Here is a 17400-nt window from a genome sequence, read left to right on the forward strand (position 1 = left end):
GTGGGCTGCTGTGGGTAGCTGTTGTGTAGTTATTGTAGGTTACTTTTGTATTCGGCGGTGCCGGATGTAGCACGAAGCTAGCTAGCTAACTCACCTCCTGGATTAGCTGGCGAGTTGCTATTAGCAACGGTTGCAACTAAAAACAATATCCTTTTAGCCAGCTACATTCGTTTGCAGCGACGCCGTTTTTCAAACAAAGTCAACACAGTAGCCATTGCTAGCCAGCCAACACTATCAGCAGGCTGTGGTAGCTAAATACAATATCTTTGTGCTAGCTACACAACGTTTAATCGTTGCTGCGTTATGAAAGGTAAGCTTGGCTTCTTATATGGTGTTGAGTTAAGCTTAAACCATGTACAGTGGGGAAAAAATGTATTTAGTCAGCCACCAATTGTGCAAGTTCTCCCACTTAACAATATGTGAGAGGCCTGTAATTTTCATCATAGGTACACGTCAACTATGACAGACAAATTGAGGAAAAAAAATCCAGAAAATCACATTGTAGGATTTTTTATGAATTTATTTGCAAATTATGGTGGAAAATAAGTATTTGGTCACCTACAAACAAGCAAGATTTCTGGCTCTCACAGACCTGTAACTTCTTATTTAAGAGGCTCCTCTGTCCTCCACTCGTTACCTGTATTAATGGCACCTGTTTGAACTTGTTATCAGTATAAAAGACACCTGTCCACAACCTCAAACAGTCACACTCCAAACTCCACTATGGCCAAGACCAAAGAGCTGTCAAAGGACACCAGAAACAAAATTGTAGACCTGCACCAGGCTGGGAAGACTGAATCTGCAATAGGTAAGCAGTTGGTTTGAAGAAATCAACTGTGGGAGCAATTATTAGGAAATGGAAGACATACAAGACCACTGATAATCTCCCTCGATCTGGGGCTCCACGCAAGATCTCACCCCGTGGGGTCAAAATGATCACAAGAACAGTGAGCAAAAATCCCAGAACCACACGGGGGGACCTAGTGAATGACCTGCAGAGAGCTGGGACCAAAGTAACAAAGCCTACCATCAGTAACACACTACGCCGCCAGGGACTCAAATCCTGCAGTGTCCCCCTGCTTAAGCAAGTACATGTCCAGGCCCGTCTGAAGTTTGCTAGAGTGCATTTGGATGATCCAGAAGAGGATTGGGAGAATGTTATATGGTCAGATGAAACCAAAATATAACTTTTTGGTAAAAACTCAACTCGTCGTGTTTGGAGGACAAAGAATGCTGAGTTGCAGCCAAAGAACACCATACCTACTGTGAAGCATGGGGGTGGAAACATCATGCTTTGGGGCTGTTTTTCTGCAAAGGGACCAGGACGACTGATCCGTGTAAAGGAAAGAATGAATGGGGCCATGTATCGTGATATTTTGAGTGAAAACCTCCTTCCATCAGCAAGGGCATTGAAGATGAAACGCGGCTGGGTCTTTCAGCATGACAATGATCCCAAACACACTGCCCGGGCAACAAAGGAGTGGCTTCGTAAGAAGCATTTCAAGGTCCTGGAGTGGCCTAGCCAGTCTCCAGATCTCAACCCCATAAAAAATCTTTGGAGGGAGTTGAAAGTCCGTGTTGCCCAGCGACAGCCCCAAAACATCACAGCTCTACAGGAGATCTGCATGGAGGAATGGGCCAAAATACCAGCAACAGTGTGTGAAAACCTTGTGAAGACTTACAGAAAACGTTTGACCTGTGTCATTGCCAACAAAGGGTATATAACAAAGTATTGAGAAACTTTTGTTATTGACCAAATACTTATTTTCCACCATAATTTGCAAATAAATTCATAAAAAATCCTACAATGTGATTTTCTGTTTTTTTTTTCTTCTCATTTTGTCTGTCATATTTGACATGTACCTATGATGAAAATTACAGGCCTCTCATCTTTTTAAGTGGGAGAACTTGCACAATTGGTGGCTGACTAAATACTTTTTTCCCCCACTGTATTTAGATTGTAGGTAGGTATTGTAGTTTGGTATTGTGGCGCAGTGGTCTAAGGCACTGCATCGCACTGCATCGCAGTGCTAACTGTGCCACTAGAGATCCTGGTTCGAATCCAGGCTCTGTCGCAGCCGGCCGCGACCGGGAGACTCATGGGCGGCGCACAATTGGCCCAGCGTCGTCCAGGGTAGGGGAGGGAATGGCCGGCAGGGATGTAGCTCAGTTGATAGAGCATGGCGTTTGCAACGCCAGGGTTGTGGGTTCGATTCCCACGGGGGGCCAGTATAAAAAATAAAATAAAAATAAAAAAATGTATTCACTAACTGTAAGTCGCTCTGGATAAGAGCGTCTGCTAAATGACTAAAATGTAAAATGTAAAATGTATTATAGGTAGCTTACTCAGGTAGTTATTGAAGGTTATTGTAGGTAATTATTGTAGGTAAGGACTGTATTCGGCGGACTCCGGCGAAGCACGAGGCTAGCCTACCCACTACTTGGACCAACTTTTTGCAACTATGGTTAATTGTTTCCAATGTTATTTCATGATTAAGAGTACCTGTGATTGAGCCAGCTAGCTGCTACCATTCAGCTGTTTTTCTAACCTCACCCGAGGCATTAACGTTAGGTGGTTGGTAGCTGCTGTACTTAATTACAGCTACTGATAACAGTCTGCTGTAGTTTACAACAATTCTAATTTCTAAAGTGGAAGTTGGGAGAGTTTTACTCGGGTGGTTCAGTGAAACAATTATAGTTTCTGAGGTGGAAGTTGGGAGAGTTATATATATATATATATTTTTTTTTTGGTGAGGGAGGCCTGCTCTCTCCTTTCCCTGATGTTTAGTTCATTTCATCCCGATCTCCTCTGCATTATTGTAGCCATCTGCTGCAGCCTGTCAACTATGCCTCTGCCTATCCCTGTTCTCTCCTCTCCGCACAGGCTACACAAACGCCTCACACCGCGTGGCTGCTGCCTCTCTAACCTGGTGGTCCCTGCACGCACCACACACCTGGAGTTCCAGGTCTCAGGCAGCCTCTGGAACTGCCGTTCTGCCGCCAACAAGGCTGACTTCATCCCAGCCTATGCCACCCTCCAGTCCCTCGACTTCCTGGCACTGACGGAAACATGGATTACCACTGAAAACACTGCTACTCCTACTGCTCTCTCCTCGTCTGACCATGTGTTCTCGCATACCCCGAGAGCATCTGGTCAGAGGGGTGGTGGCACAGGAATCCTCATCTCTCCCAAGTGGTCATTCTCAATTTTTCCCCTAACCCATCTGTCTATCTCCTCATTTGAATTCCACGCTGTCACAGTCACTAGCCCATTTAAGCTTAATATCCTTGTCATCTATCGCCCTCCATGTTCCCTTGGAGAGTTCATCAATGAGCTTGACGCCTTGATAAGTTCCTTTCCTGAGGATGGCTCACCCTTCACAGTCTTGGGGGATTTCAACCTCCCCACGTCTACATTTGACTCATTTCTCTCTGCCTCCTTCTTTCCACTCCTCTCCTCTTTTGACCTCACCCTCTCACCACCCCCCCCCCCACTCACAAGGCAGGCAATACGCTTGACTTCATCTTTACTAGATGTTGCTCTTCTACTAATCTCACTGCAACTCCCCTCCATGTCTCCGACCACTACTTTGTATCCTTTTCTCTCTCGCTCTCCTCCAACACTACTCACTCTGCCCTACACAGATGGTAACGCGCCGCCGCAACCTTCGCTCTCTCTCTCCCACTACTCTCTCCTCTTCCATCCTATCATCTCTTCCCTCTGCTCAATCCTTCTCCCTCCAATCTCCTGATTCTGCCTCCTCAACCCTCCTCTCCTCCCTTTCTGCATCCTTTGACTCCCTGTGTCCCCTATCCTCCCGGCCGGCTCGGTCCTCCCCTCCAGCTCTGTGGCTTGATGACTCATTGCGAGCTCACAGAACAGAGCTCCGGGCAGCTGAGCGGAAATGGAAGAAAACTAAACTCCCTGCCGACCTGGCATCTTTTCACTCCCTCCTCTCTACATTTTCTTCATCTGTTTCTGCTGCTAAGGCCACTTTCTACCACTCTAAATTCCAAGCATCTGCCTCTAACCCTAGGAAGCTCTTTGCCACATTCTCCTCACTGCTGAATCCCCCCCCCCCCCCTCTCCGGCGCGGCTCACTCCTGGATTGCGTCCTACCTGACCGGTCGCTCCTACCAAGTGGCGTGGCGAGAAGCTGTCTCCGCACCACGTGCTCTCACCACTGGTGTCCCCCAGGGCTCAGTTCTAGGCCCTCTCCTTTTCTCCCTATACACCAAGTCACTTGGCTCTGTCATATCCTCACATGGCCTCTCCTATCATTGCTACGCTGACGATACACAACTAATCTTCTCCTTTCCCCCTTCTGATAACCAGGTGGCGAATCGCATCTCTGCATGTCTGGCCGACATATCAGTATGGATGACGGATCACCACCTCAAGCTGAACCCTGGCAAGACGGAGCTGCTCTTCCTCCCGGGGAAGGACTGCCCGTTCCATGATCTCGCCATCACGGTTGACAACTCCGTTGTGTCCTCCTCCCAGAGTGCGAAGAGCCTTGGCGTGACCCTGGACAACACCCTGTCGTTCTCCGCCAACATCAAGGCGGTGACCCGATCCTGCAGGTTCATGCTCTACAACATTCGGAGAGTACGACCCTGCCTTACACAGGAAGCGGCACAGGTCCTAATCCAGGCACTTGTCATCTCCCGTCTGGATTACTGCAACTCGCTGTTGGCTGGGCTCCCTGCCTGTGCCATTAAACCCCTACAACTCATCCAGAATGCCGCAGCCCGTCTGGTGTTCAACCTTCCCAAGTTCTCTCACGTCACCCCCCTCCTCCGCACACTCCACTGGCTTCCAGTTGAAGCTCGCATCCGTTATAAGACCATGGTGCTTGCCTATGGAGCAGTGAGGGGAACGGCACCTCCGTACCTTCAGGCTCTGATCAGTCCCTACACCCAGGCGAGGGCATTGCGTTCATCCACCTCTGGCCTGCTGGCTCCCCTTCCTCTGCGGAAGCATAGTTCCCGCTCAGCCCAGTCAAAGCTGTTCGCTGCTCTGGCACCCCAATGGTGGAACAAGCTCCCTCACGACGCCAGGACAGCGGAGTCACTCACCACCTTCCGGAGACATTTGAAACCCCACCACTTTAAGGAACACCTGGGATAGGATAAAGTAATCCTTCTACCCCCCCCCCAAAAAAAGTATAATTGTAAAGTGGTTATCCCACTGGCTATAGGGTGAATGCACCAATTTGTAGTTGCTCTGGATAAGAGCGTCTGCTAAATGACGTAAATGTGCCCTTGAGCAAGGCACTTAACCCTAATTGCTCCTGTAAGTCGCTCTGGATAAGCGCGTCTGCTAAATGACTAAAATGTAAAATGTAAATGTACTTGAAAGCATTTTTACTCAAGTACTTTACACCATTGCTACTTAAGTAGTACTTTACTATTTATATTTTTGACTACTTTTACTTCACTACATTCCTACAGAAAATAATGTACTTTTTACTCCATACATTTTCCGTGACACCCAAAGGTACTCATTACATTTCGAATGCTTAGCAGGACAGGAAAATGGTCCAATTCACACACTTCTCAAGAGAACATCCCTGTTCATCTCTACTGCCACTGATCTGGCGGAATCACTAAACACAAATGACTCATTTGTAAATTATGTCTGAGTGTTGGTAGTGTGCCCTTTGCTATCCGTAAATTAAAAAAAACAAGAAAATGGTGCCGTTTGGTTTGCTTAATATAAGGAATTTGAAAATGTATACTTTTACCTTTGATACCCAAGTATATTTTAGCAATTACATTTACTTTTGATACTTGAGTATATTTAAAACCATATACATTTAGACTTTTACTCAAGTAGTATTTGACTGGCTGACTTTCACTTTTACTTGAGTCATTTTCTATTAAGGTATCTTTCTTTACATTTACTCAAATATGACCATTGCGTACTTTTTACACCACTGCATACGACCGAATCGAGCCGGTCGGTCACATATGTTACATGTAGTTACGTTTATGCTACCTAACGTTACCCTTTAAGCCTGTATGTAGCTAAAAAAACACAACGCTGACCAGCCTCTTGGTGTTTGTCTTTTATCATGTATGTAGATAGCCAATAAAGTAGCTAGGTTAGCATAATGAAGGTACAATAATGTAACTTTGATAAACTACAATTTGTCTTGGCTACACAAACGGCTGGACAGCGCATGCACTTAAATGAACCGTGGAGTGGTGTCCTTTAGGGCTAGCACCAACTTCAACGTTAAATAATACTTTAGCTAACGTTTCATTTCGAACACGAAAATCATGTTGCAAAATACGATATTACACATATTTAATCAATATTGAATACACTTTTCCTACACATGTAACAGAGCAGTCTTACCTTGTTAGATGAACTCGGACTAGCTTACACTTTCGTTTATGAGGGACTTTCCATGGTTAGTGCTCAGATATTCTTAACCTTTCCCACCTTCTCCTTATTTGGTGTAATGGCGTTTGCAAAAATTATATGTGCATTCTGCAACCCACTGTACAGGTGGATAAAAAATGCGGCTTAAAAAAATAAAAACTCCATACAAACTATCAGTGACGAAATGTTCATTAAACTAAATCAACCAGTTTTTTTGTTTAATCAGTTCCCTACACAGGCTCAGAAGGATCATGTGATGGCGGGTCATTTCCTGGCAACAGTAGTCCTTTTTTATATTTTGTTATTTTGTTATTGCAGAAACATCAGCATATCTACAAGAAGTATACAAACAGACAATGATAACATTTGCTAGCCTGTATAACAAATTACAGATTATACAAAGACCTTCAAAGATACACACATATTGATTGTTTTAACAGCTTTCTTATTGGAAGAATGTAGATAGTGTATGGCTTGACAATTGTGTTAACCAAGAGTTTGTGTGTGGTTCTGAAAAAGGGAATGGTCAGAGGAGTGCAACCACACAGCACTACTGAGCAGCACCATCATCCTCACACAACTAATAATAATAATAAGCCATTTAGCAGACGCTTTTATCCAAAGCGATTTACAGTCATGCGTGCATGAACTTCAATGTATAATGCATCCACACGGCTCATTGCTAACAAAATACCCACATAATTTATACAGAATACATCCATATAACCACAGGATATATAAGACTTGACACTGAAATGGTAAATGTCTGAAATGAGATGACAAACAACAGGGTTAGCAGGGTTACAGTTGCTAACTTGCGGTAAAAACGATAATTAGCATAACGGAGTGCGTCCACAACACATGAATTGTAAGAAATATGACCTCACATTTCTGAAGGACATACACTGGCCTTGGCTAAATTAAAGAATGCTAACTGAAGGTCATCACAGGAGATGGCTGGAACTTATCACGGCTTGTGTACTTTCTCTAGTTACTTCCTTCTCAGTTAACCTCGTGTTGTTCTCCCAAATGCCTTACGCCTTTTGTCCTCTGGGGTCAAAAATGACCACGCCTGGTTTGACTGTTTATAAAGCATACAGTATACATTTTCAATCAATTCTGTGTTACATCTTTAGTCTTACTTCTGTTCAACCCATTACTAGAATTTTTTTCATTTGTTTTGGAATTTAGAGCCAATAGACCTTGTTTACATAAAAGTATACCCTGTTTTTAAGTAAAAATACAATGAAACTATGAATTATTTTGACCTATTATTATTTTGACTATTTGACTTATCACTGAGTGGTATTTGTAAAAGTTTAGTGAGGATGCTGTTTTTGAATCATTTTATTTTTATTAATGACAGCCCATAATCACACCTTTTGTCCTCTGGGGTCAAAAATGACCCCGCCTGGTTTGACTGTTTATAAAGCATACAGTATACATTTACAATCACTTCTCTGTTTCAACTTTTCAGTCAACTTTATTCCAACTTATTACCTGACATATAACACATGTTATAATTCATTTCCAAAACATTTTCAACTTCAAAACCTAACTTTTTAGTCTGAATGAGCCCTCAGTTGCATGCGAGGCAGGTAGTAATGGCGTGATCTTTGCAGATGTATGCATTGCATTTTTGGCACATTTTGGATGTTTTGAAATCACTTCGGCGAGGGCAGAATTTGCACCTACTCCTTTTGGGTAATGGGCGAGGAAGGGCTGGTCGGCATGAGGGAACTGGGAGAGGGGGAGCTGCTGCAGAGGTAGAGCTGGAGGAGACCTGCTGGATCTCCTTAACCAATTTGACAGCGGCCATGGGGTGGCGCCATTTCCCACTATCACTAGGAGAACCAGAGAGGGCTCCTTCTGTCACACATCCACAGTCACATCAGTACCTGGATCGTACATCAACGGCAGGAGAGACACCCACTTGTCCCATACATCTCGAATGGGAGCAAGTTTGTCTCGTGCACGGCGATTTTCTCTTGTGGCTTTATCATCAAATCTAATCACTCTTGAGATTTTATGAAACATCTTGAGTGTCATGATAGCACGGAAAATTGTCCTACCAGACTCGGCATGCCATAAACTAGATGTAGCTTCCTTACTAGATCGGTACACGCCAGCAAGAATCAACACACCCACATATGCCTGCAAATCCATTTGATCCATCTTTCTCCACTTGTTGCCATAAACGCGTTGCCCCTCCTTGTTTGTCATGCTCAGCACTGCGTCTTCAATAGGCTTTGGCAGAAACAGGTCAAAAGTGGACTTTATGTCATCAATCCGAGACCTTGCATATGCAGTTGGACCATGGTGGCTTGTATCTCTCTCTGCTGTCAACATGCGTCGTCGGTCACTGGGAGGGATGGAAGACCAGATCAATGTTTCATCCTTTGACTGGAAATATTCTTCCATCTCAGCTGGGTCCTCTTCCTCAGATTCTACCTCATCTGTTGATTCTTCGTCTTCATCATAATAGATGATGTCCTCCACTTCTGACACTTCTTCCATTTCAACTTCAGATTCTACCTCATCTGTTGATTCTTCATCATACTAGGTGCAGTGCTCCACTTCTGACACTTCTTCCATACCAGCTTCAGATTCTAGGTCATCATCACGTTCATCCATTTCCTTATATTCATAATCATCTTCCATTTCTGCAGCAGGAGATGTGGGGGAATCTTCGGGGGAAGAAGTAGCATGCTGTCTGTATGTTGGATCTATCACCTCATCATTATGTTCCTCCTCTTCTGACCCTGAACCCTCTTCATCAGTTGATTCATCCTCATTATGTGCAGCATTGTCCACCTGGTCATTATTTTCTTTTATTTCAAAAATTATCTTGCAAGCCTCCTGTGCATTATAAAACTTCTGCCTCCTCATTGTGCTGCCTGTCTCTCTCAGACTAAAATGTGAAATGCCCAAACACCTGTGAGAATTATTATTATTATTTTTTTTTTTGTCATAACCATTGCTTGACCCCACACATCAAAGAAACATGATCAAATATGTTTTGCCAAGCAGTATGTAAACTTTGTGCTGCGGGGTCTTTTTGACCCCAGAGGACAACAGAAGTTATTACATTTAGTAAAACACCCATCATTCAATCAAATTACTTCAAATTTGTTTGAATCATAAAGAGCATAGTATTAAACAACTACCGTTATTTTCAGACCAATTGATGAATAAAAAACATATTTTGTCGGCAAAATATTTAATTTGGGGTCAGAATGACCCCAGGACAACAGGAGGGTTAGATTGCCCCACATGCTGTGCTCCACAACACTTGTGGGCGGAGCTACAGCGCTCCTATGATGAACTGATATTTACTCTCAGTAGTCTTTCGTACATATAGTATGTGATATTTAAATAATCTAGTATACTTCAAATGGCCGGATGTCAGTCATTTCGGCTTTGACAACAGCTGATCAATTAGATATGGGGATACCCTACCGAAATCAATAGCGGGAAACAACTCAATCGCATGTTTTATAGTATGTGAATTTTTGAAAATCAAGTATGGTTTAAATGCCAGGATGTTATACTAATTGACTCTTCATCTAGTAGAATTCGATGCACACTTTCTCACAATGCATTGGAAGAGGTGGGCTGCGAGTGATAGGCCCTAATTCTCTTCAAGTAGCCAAAACAACACAACTAGGCTACTTAAAGATGCGTTTTACTAAATTGTATTTTCTATGATTAGGTTCGGTGGTCCGCAGAGATTGTACATTGGAGTCCAGCACATCTTGCATACCCTGTATCAGAGGGACCTTCATGAACGAGGCCAATGGTCTAAACAAGTGCTTTCCCTGCACTCCCTGTGATCCAGGTACATTTCATTTTCTTCCAAAACCTTCCCACCTTTCCTTTTAGCTGTGCACATCATACCCTTTTCACTGCTGAGCTGAGTTGTATTGCACTGGCTGGGTTCTGCATCCACCAATTGGAAAGTACAATGTAAAAAAGAAAATATCTAAGCCAGTGTCGTACGTTTCAGGTCACCACAATAGTGTGAAAACGGTATGAGGTGCCTTCTTCTCACAAGTAGTCCTCTGACTGAAATGAATCAACCCTGATATTTTCCAGGACAGGGCCTTTTCACTCAGACAGAGTGCACAACAACAAGTAACACAGTGTGCCACGTTCTAGATGGATACTACTGTAGAAGCTACTCATCCAACTCAGAGTGTAGCTTTGCAGTGGCACATACACAATGTTCACCGGGCCAGAGCACTACTGCACCTGGTAAGTATGAAGTAGAGGCTAAATATCGTACAGGACATCAGAATTCTGATCATTGAATATAGCATGGGCTCTAGATAGCTTTGGTTGACAATATAATTACAGGCTGGCTTAATGGTAAATCCATTTGAATTCTTTCACTTCTTGACAGCACCCCTTTTGATTTGAACAAAAAACAAGTGCGCAGAACGTGACTTTTTGGACCTGAATGCCAAAACATTCAAGAGATAAAGGTGCTCAAAGTTGACCTATTTTGCATACCCCACCAAACCATGAGACAGCCATGTCTTCATCACTGGAAAAGATGAGCGGTTGAGATTGATATAATTTAAAAGCTTAAAAACAGGGTTGTCAAACAATTTGATAATTGTTTGAAGAAAAAAAACGTTATATATTTTGTTTTATTAGAAAACATAAATGATCTAAAAACGCATATAGTTTAGGCCCTATTTTAGGTCATGAGGTTTTTGTGTTGTGCCCTCCATCGGGTGAGACTCAACATGTTCTTGAATACAAGGTGAGTGTAATGTTTTGCCTAATAAATATACTTAAATACTGAATACAATTTGAAATTTCACCTTTCAAATGGTACCACAAAGATGGTTGGAGGTCCACACATCAGTGAATGTTTGTCAAGGGTGTCAGTGAAATGCGGTAGGCGAAGTCAAACGCAGGACACAGAGCTGAACAGAAAACGTACTTTACTCGAAGGTACTCTGAGATACAACAACCTCCACACAGGGAGGGAAATAACCCGCACACTAACGACTGCCGAAAACATAAAACAATCACACACAACACACAGTGTAAGACAGAGGGTTAAATAGGGAAGACAATACTACATAATGGGAAACAGGTGTAACCAATAAAGACAGAACAAGTCGAACATGGAAACATGGATCGGTAGCAGCTAGTACTCCGGTGACGACGAACGCCGAAGCCTGCCCGAGCAAGGAGGAGGGGCAGCCTCGGCTGAATCCGTGACAATGTTGATTTGAATGGGAATATCTGTTTTAAATTACACTGTCAATCCTCCATAGGAAACCTATTGAAATCATAGAAATATAGATCATAGAATAGACATGACCGTTTAAGTTGACATTTGACGGTGGGTGGACCGGCGGCCATCTTTGTGTTAGTAATTAGTACTCATCACTGCATTCTCTCAGAATGTTGGTTGGCCCTCTTTGATGTCACGTAGGTTGATACATTGCTATGTTTTCATTTATAAAGCCCTTTTACAAAAAGTCCCACTGTACCTAACATCTTTACTAAACTTTAGACATACGAGTTACCACACCCAATCTCAGGGATGGTTAACTCTTTGGTCTCTACACAGACAGTTAGGTAAATCCGCTTTTAGTTCTTGCACCTTATTTGTGTTACAATCTTCAAAATGTTCTTAAATGTGATGTTTTGGTGTCTCTAGGATAATTCAGAAAGCTGAATGAGGTCCTTATTACTGATAAATGTGTTTGTTCTTTATGAGCATGTTTTTCTTTCTACTTGCATTTTGTATGTATTTTGATGTGTGTATTTTCTGTACTTAATATAATTCAGGGCTCATCTGTAAAAGAGACATTGGTCTCAGTATGACTCCTTGATGTTAACTAGTTTGTTTTTCCTTTTTACTGAACTTTCAGAGATGCATGAATTCTGTGAGGTAAGTCATTTTACTTCAACATTTCTATTTGTTTAAAATATTTTGAAATCCAAATCTTAGTAATTATAAGTTAATACACTGCTCAAAAAATAAAGGGAACACTTAAACAACACAATGTAACTCCAAGTCAATCACACTTCTGTGAAATCAAACTGTCCACTTAGGAAGCAACACTGATTGACAATAAATGTCACATGCTGTTGTGCAAATGGAATAGACAACAGGTGGAAATTATAGGCAATTAGCAAGACACCCCCAATAAAGGACTGGTTTTGCAGGTGGTGACCACAGACCACTTCTCAGTTCCTATGCTTCCTGGCTGATGTTTTGGTCACTTTTGAATGCTGGCGGTGCTTTCACTCTAGTGGTAGCATGAGACGGAGTCTACAACCCACACAAGTGGCTCAGGTAGTGCAGCTCATCCAGGATGGCACATCAATGCGAGCTGTGGCAAGAAGGTTTGCTGTGTCTGTCAGCGTAGTGTCCAGAGCATGGAGGCGCTACCAGGAGACAGGCCAATACATCAGGAGACGTGGAGGAGGCCGTAGGAGGGCAACAACCCAGCAGCAGGACTGCTACCTCCGCCTTTGTGCAAGGAGGAGCAGGAGGAGCACTGCCAGAGCCCTGCAAAATGACCTCCAGCAGGCCACAAATGTGCTTGTGTCTACTCAAACGGTCAGAAACAGACTCCATGAGGGTGGTATGAGGGCTCGACGTCCACAGGTGGGGGTTGTGCTTACAGCCCAACACCGTGCAGGACGTTTTGCATTTGCCAGAGAACACCAAGATTGGCAAATTCGCCACTGGCGCCCTGTGCTCTTCACAGATGAAAGCAGGTTCACACTGAGCACGTGACAGACGTGACAGAGTCTGGAGACGCCGTGGAGAACGTTCTGCTACCTGCAACATCCTCCAGCATGACCGGTTTGGCGGTGGGTCAGTCATGGTGTGGGGTGGCATTTCTTTGGGGGGCCGCACAGCCCTCCATGTGCTCGCCAGAGGTAGCCTGACTGCCATTAGGTACCGAGATGAGATCCTCAGACCCCTTGTGAGACCATATGCTGGTGCGGTTGGCCCTGGGTTCCTCCTAATGCAAGACAGTGCTAGACCTCATGTGGCTGGAGTGTGTCAGCAGTTCCTGCAAGAGGAAGGCATTGATGCTATGGACTGGCCCGCCCGTTCCCCAGACCTGAATCCAATTGAGCACATCTGGGACATCATGTCTCGCTCCATCCACCAACGCCACGTTGCACCACAGACTGTCCAGGAGTTGGCGGATGCTTTAGTCCAGGTCTGGGAGGAGATCCCTCAGGAGACTATCCGCCACCTCATCAGGAGCATGCCCAGGCGTTGTAGGGAGGTCATACAGGCACGTGGAGGCCACACACACTACTGAGCCTCATTTTGAATTGTTTTAAGGACATTACATCAAAGTTGGATCAGCCTGTAGTGTGGTTTTCCACTTTAATTTTGAGGGTGACTCCAAATCCAGACCTCCATGGGTTGATAAATTTGATTTCCATTGATAATTTTTGTGTGATTTTGTTGTCAGCACATTCAACTATGTAAAGAAAAAAGTATTTAATAAGATTATTTCACTCATTCAGATCTAGGATGTGTTATTATAGTGTTCCCTTTATTTTTTTGAGCAGTGTATAAAACCCTCTTATAACATTTATGAAAGCAAATCCATTGTCAAAGTTAGTTCTTCCTGAAAAATGATTTCTAGTGAGTGAAAAATTGTTCATTTTATGGCTAAAGAATTCAATGTTGTTATTGTCATTTAGTCCGTTTTAGTTGCTATAGCAATCCTAATTTATGTAATACATCATAGGTTCCTGTGCAAGAAACGGGACCTCTACAAGTCACCAGTAGCTCCCCGTACGTCATCCATTTGGATTCAATATTTCAGACTATCATAGTAATAACTGAGTAATGCAGATTACTTTATACTAGGGCCGGGACGATAACAGTATCGTGATGCTCGTTAGTGTATTGTGACAAGGAAACAAAACCTGAAGCGGCTTGAACATCTTTAGGAAAACAGCCCTAATGTTGGAAAGAAGCATGTTGTCATGCAGTCACATGTATTTATTTTCCAAGCTATAGCAGACAATATTTTACATACAGAAGGTTTTTAAAGGACCAAAGTTTGGTCTGCTTCGTGTTTTAATTTTGCCATGGGAAAAATATTGCAACACTGGTATCGTCCCGACCCTACTTTATACTATTACTAACTAAATTATTGACTTGTTTGCTTCTTGTTTTCCAGAGTGGAAACAGCAGAGAATGTGCCTGGAAATGTTGTAACGGATGTTGACATTCAGCATCCACTAAACTCGGATGAAGTGCCATGAATGCATGCAGATACCCAGAAGGCTCTAAAACTGGTGCACACAGATACAGTATTTCCTGGGGATTAAATGAATTGAGTACTTTCGAACTGCAATGCATTTGCTCTTGGATTCTGACTAATAAGTGTAGTTACCGAGCGTGGACTGTTGAACATGGTGACTGAAACTGGTCATCCTCCTACCACATCTAATCTATACCAGGACATTGTCACGTTTTACTTACACTTTTTATATTAACAGTACCTGTACATTTTAAATAAACTTTTCTAATTTCACTGTTTGAAATACCCAAACTGTTTTGATGATTGATTGGATAACAATTAAATTGTATTCCCATGTTTTAATACAGTTGTACATTTGTCAATATTGGGAAAAAATTATCAACCTCAGAATACAGTGGTGCCACACATGCACATGCACGGACACACACACGTAAATAGTGCCATACATGCACTCAAATGTATTCAGCTGTTATGAATTTTGATTCCTTAATGTCTTTTGTTTTCTGTTTTCTTTTTTATCTATTTTTTTTCTCTTTTGTTAATTTTCTTGGTTGTGGGGGACGGTGGCTTGGGTTGGTGGGGGGTCTCTGGGGTATGGAATTATTTTGTTTGATTTTATTGTGATTTCTTTTCTCGGGGGGACTGTGGGTTGGCGGGGGGGTTATTGGATGGTTGAAGGGCAACTCTCGGGGAGCCTTGGAGGGCTGGTGGCCTGGCTGTATCAAGCTTGGGCCGGTGACTGATAGGTCGCTTGTTCGGGTCCCTGTTTTTGAGAGATCTGTCGACGTGCCCTTGAGCAGAGCGTTGACCCTTGTTGCTTCTGTGGGTCTCTCTGGATGGGAGTCTGTTCGATGACTGAATGTAATGTAAATGTTGAGCGGCTTCACTGCAAGTAGATTGTATGTTTTAATATTCAATTTAAATATATGTGTATATACAGTTGAAGTCAGAATTTTACATACACTTAGGTTGGAGTCATTAAAACTCGTTTTTCAACCACTCCACACATTTCTTGTTAACAAACGTTTTACCAACTCGGTTAGGACATCTACTTTGTGCATGACAAGTAATTTTTCCAACAATTGTTTACAGACAAATTATTTCACTTATAATTCACTGTATCACAATTCTAAGTTGAATGTGCATTAAAACAGCTTGAAAAATTCAAGAAAATGATGTCATGGCTTTAGAAGTTTCTGAAAGGCTAATTTACATAATTTGAGTCAATTGGAGGTGTACATATGGATGTATTTCAAGGCCTACCTTCAAACTCAGTGCCTCTTTGCTTGACATCATGGGAAAATCAAAAGAAATCAGCCAAGACCTCAGAAATATAATTGTAGACCTCCACAAGTCTGGTTCATCCTTGGGAGCAATTTCCAAACGCCTGAAGGTACCACGTTCATCTGTACAAACAATAATAAGCAAGTATAAACACCATGGGACCACGCAGCCGTCATACCGCTCAGAAAGGAGATGCATTCTGTCTCCTAGAGATGAACGTACTTTGGTGCGAAAAGTGCAAATCAATCCCAGAACAACAGCAAAGGACCTTGTTGTCACGAGGGTCGATGTCGTCTAAATATGACCAAGGCGCAGCGTGTCCAAGAAACATGACTTTATTATTTATCAAAGTCTGGAACAAAACAACAAAATACGACCGATACGTGAAGTCCTCTGCAACACTGACAGAACTAAGAACAAAAACCCACAATTCCCACAGGAAAACATTCAGAATAAATATGGCTCCCAATCAGAGATAACGAGCCGACAGCTGACACTCGTTACCTCCGATTGGGAGTCATAGACCAAACCTAGAAATACAACCAACAGAAAGGCAAACCTAGAAATACAAAACCAAAACCCAACAAAACAAAATACACCCTGGCTCAAATACAAAAGTCCCAGAGCCAGAGTGTCACACTTGTGAAGATGCTGGAGGAAACAGGTACAAAGTATCTATATCCACAGTAAAACGAGTCCTATATCGACATAACCTGAAAGGCCGCTCAGCAAGGAAGAAGCCACTGCTCCAAAACCGCCATAAAAAAGCCAGACTACGGTTTACAACTCACATGGGGACAAAGATCTTACTTTTTGGAGAAATGTCCTCTGGTCTGATGAAACACAAATAGAACTGTTGGCCATAATGACCATCGTTATGTTTGGAGGAAAAAGGGGGTTGCTTGCAAGCTAAAGAACACCATCCCAACCGTGAAGCACGGGGGTGGCAGCATCATGCTGTGGGGGTGCTTTGCTGCAGGAGGGACTGGTGCACTTCACAAAATAGATGGCATCATGAGGAAGGAAAATTATGTGGATATATTGAAGCAACATCTCAAGACATCAGTCAGGAAGTTAAAGTTTGGTCGCAAATGGGTCTTCCAAATGGACAATGACCCCAAGCATACTTCCAAAGTTGTGGCAAAATGACTTAAGGACAACAAAGTCAAGGTCTTGGAGTGGCCATCACAAAGCCCTGACCTCAATCCTATCGAAAATGTGTGGGAAGAACTGAAAAAGCTTGTGCGAGCAAGGAGGCCTACAAACCTGACTCAATTACACCAGCTCTGTCAGGAGGAATGGGCCAAAATTCACCCAACTTATTGTGGGAAGCTTGTGGAAGGCTACCCGAAACATTTGACCCAAGTTAAACAATTTAAAGGCAATGCTACCAAATACTAATTGAGTGTATGTAAACGTCTGACCCACTGGGAATGTGATGAAAGAAATAAAAGC

General features: G+C 43.0%; 1 protein-coding gene across 1 annotated transcript in view; it reads left to right on the forward strand.

The window, feature by feature from the left end:
- Positions 1-15003, forward strand: part of LOC311148030 (tumor necrosis factor receptor superfamily member 5-like) — a 195006-nt gene extending 180003 nt beyond the window's left edge. The window contains exon 9 of the mRNA XM_084184919.1: positions 14578-15003. Within this exon, the coding sequence (XP_084041045.1) occupies positions 14578-14662 (85 nt within the window). The 3' untranslated portion in view covers positions 14663-15003. The remainder of the gene's footprint in view (positions 1-14577) is intronic.
- The last annotated feature ends 2397 nt before the right edge of the window (positions 15004-17400 follow it).

This window comes from Coregonus lavaretus (genome assembly GCF_964263955.1).
Source record: "Coregonus lavaretus genome assembly, chromosome: 20".
NCBI classification, from domain to species: domain Eukaryota; kingdom Metazoa; phylum Chordata; class Actinopteri; order Salmoniformes; family Salmonidae; genus Coregonus; species Coregonus lavaretus.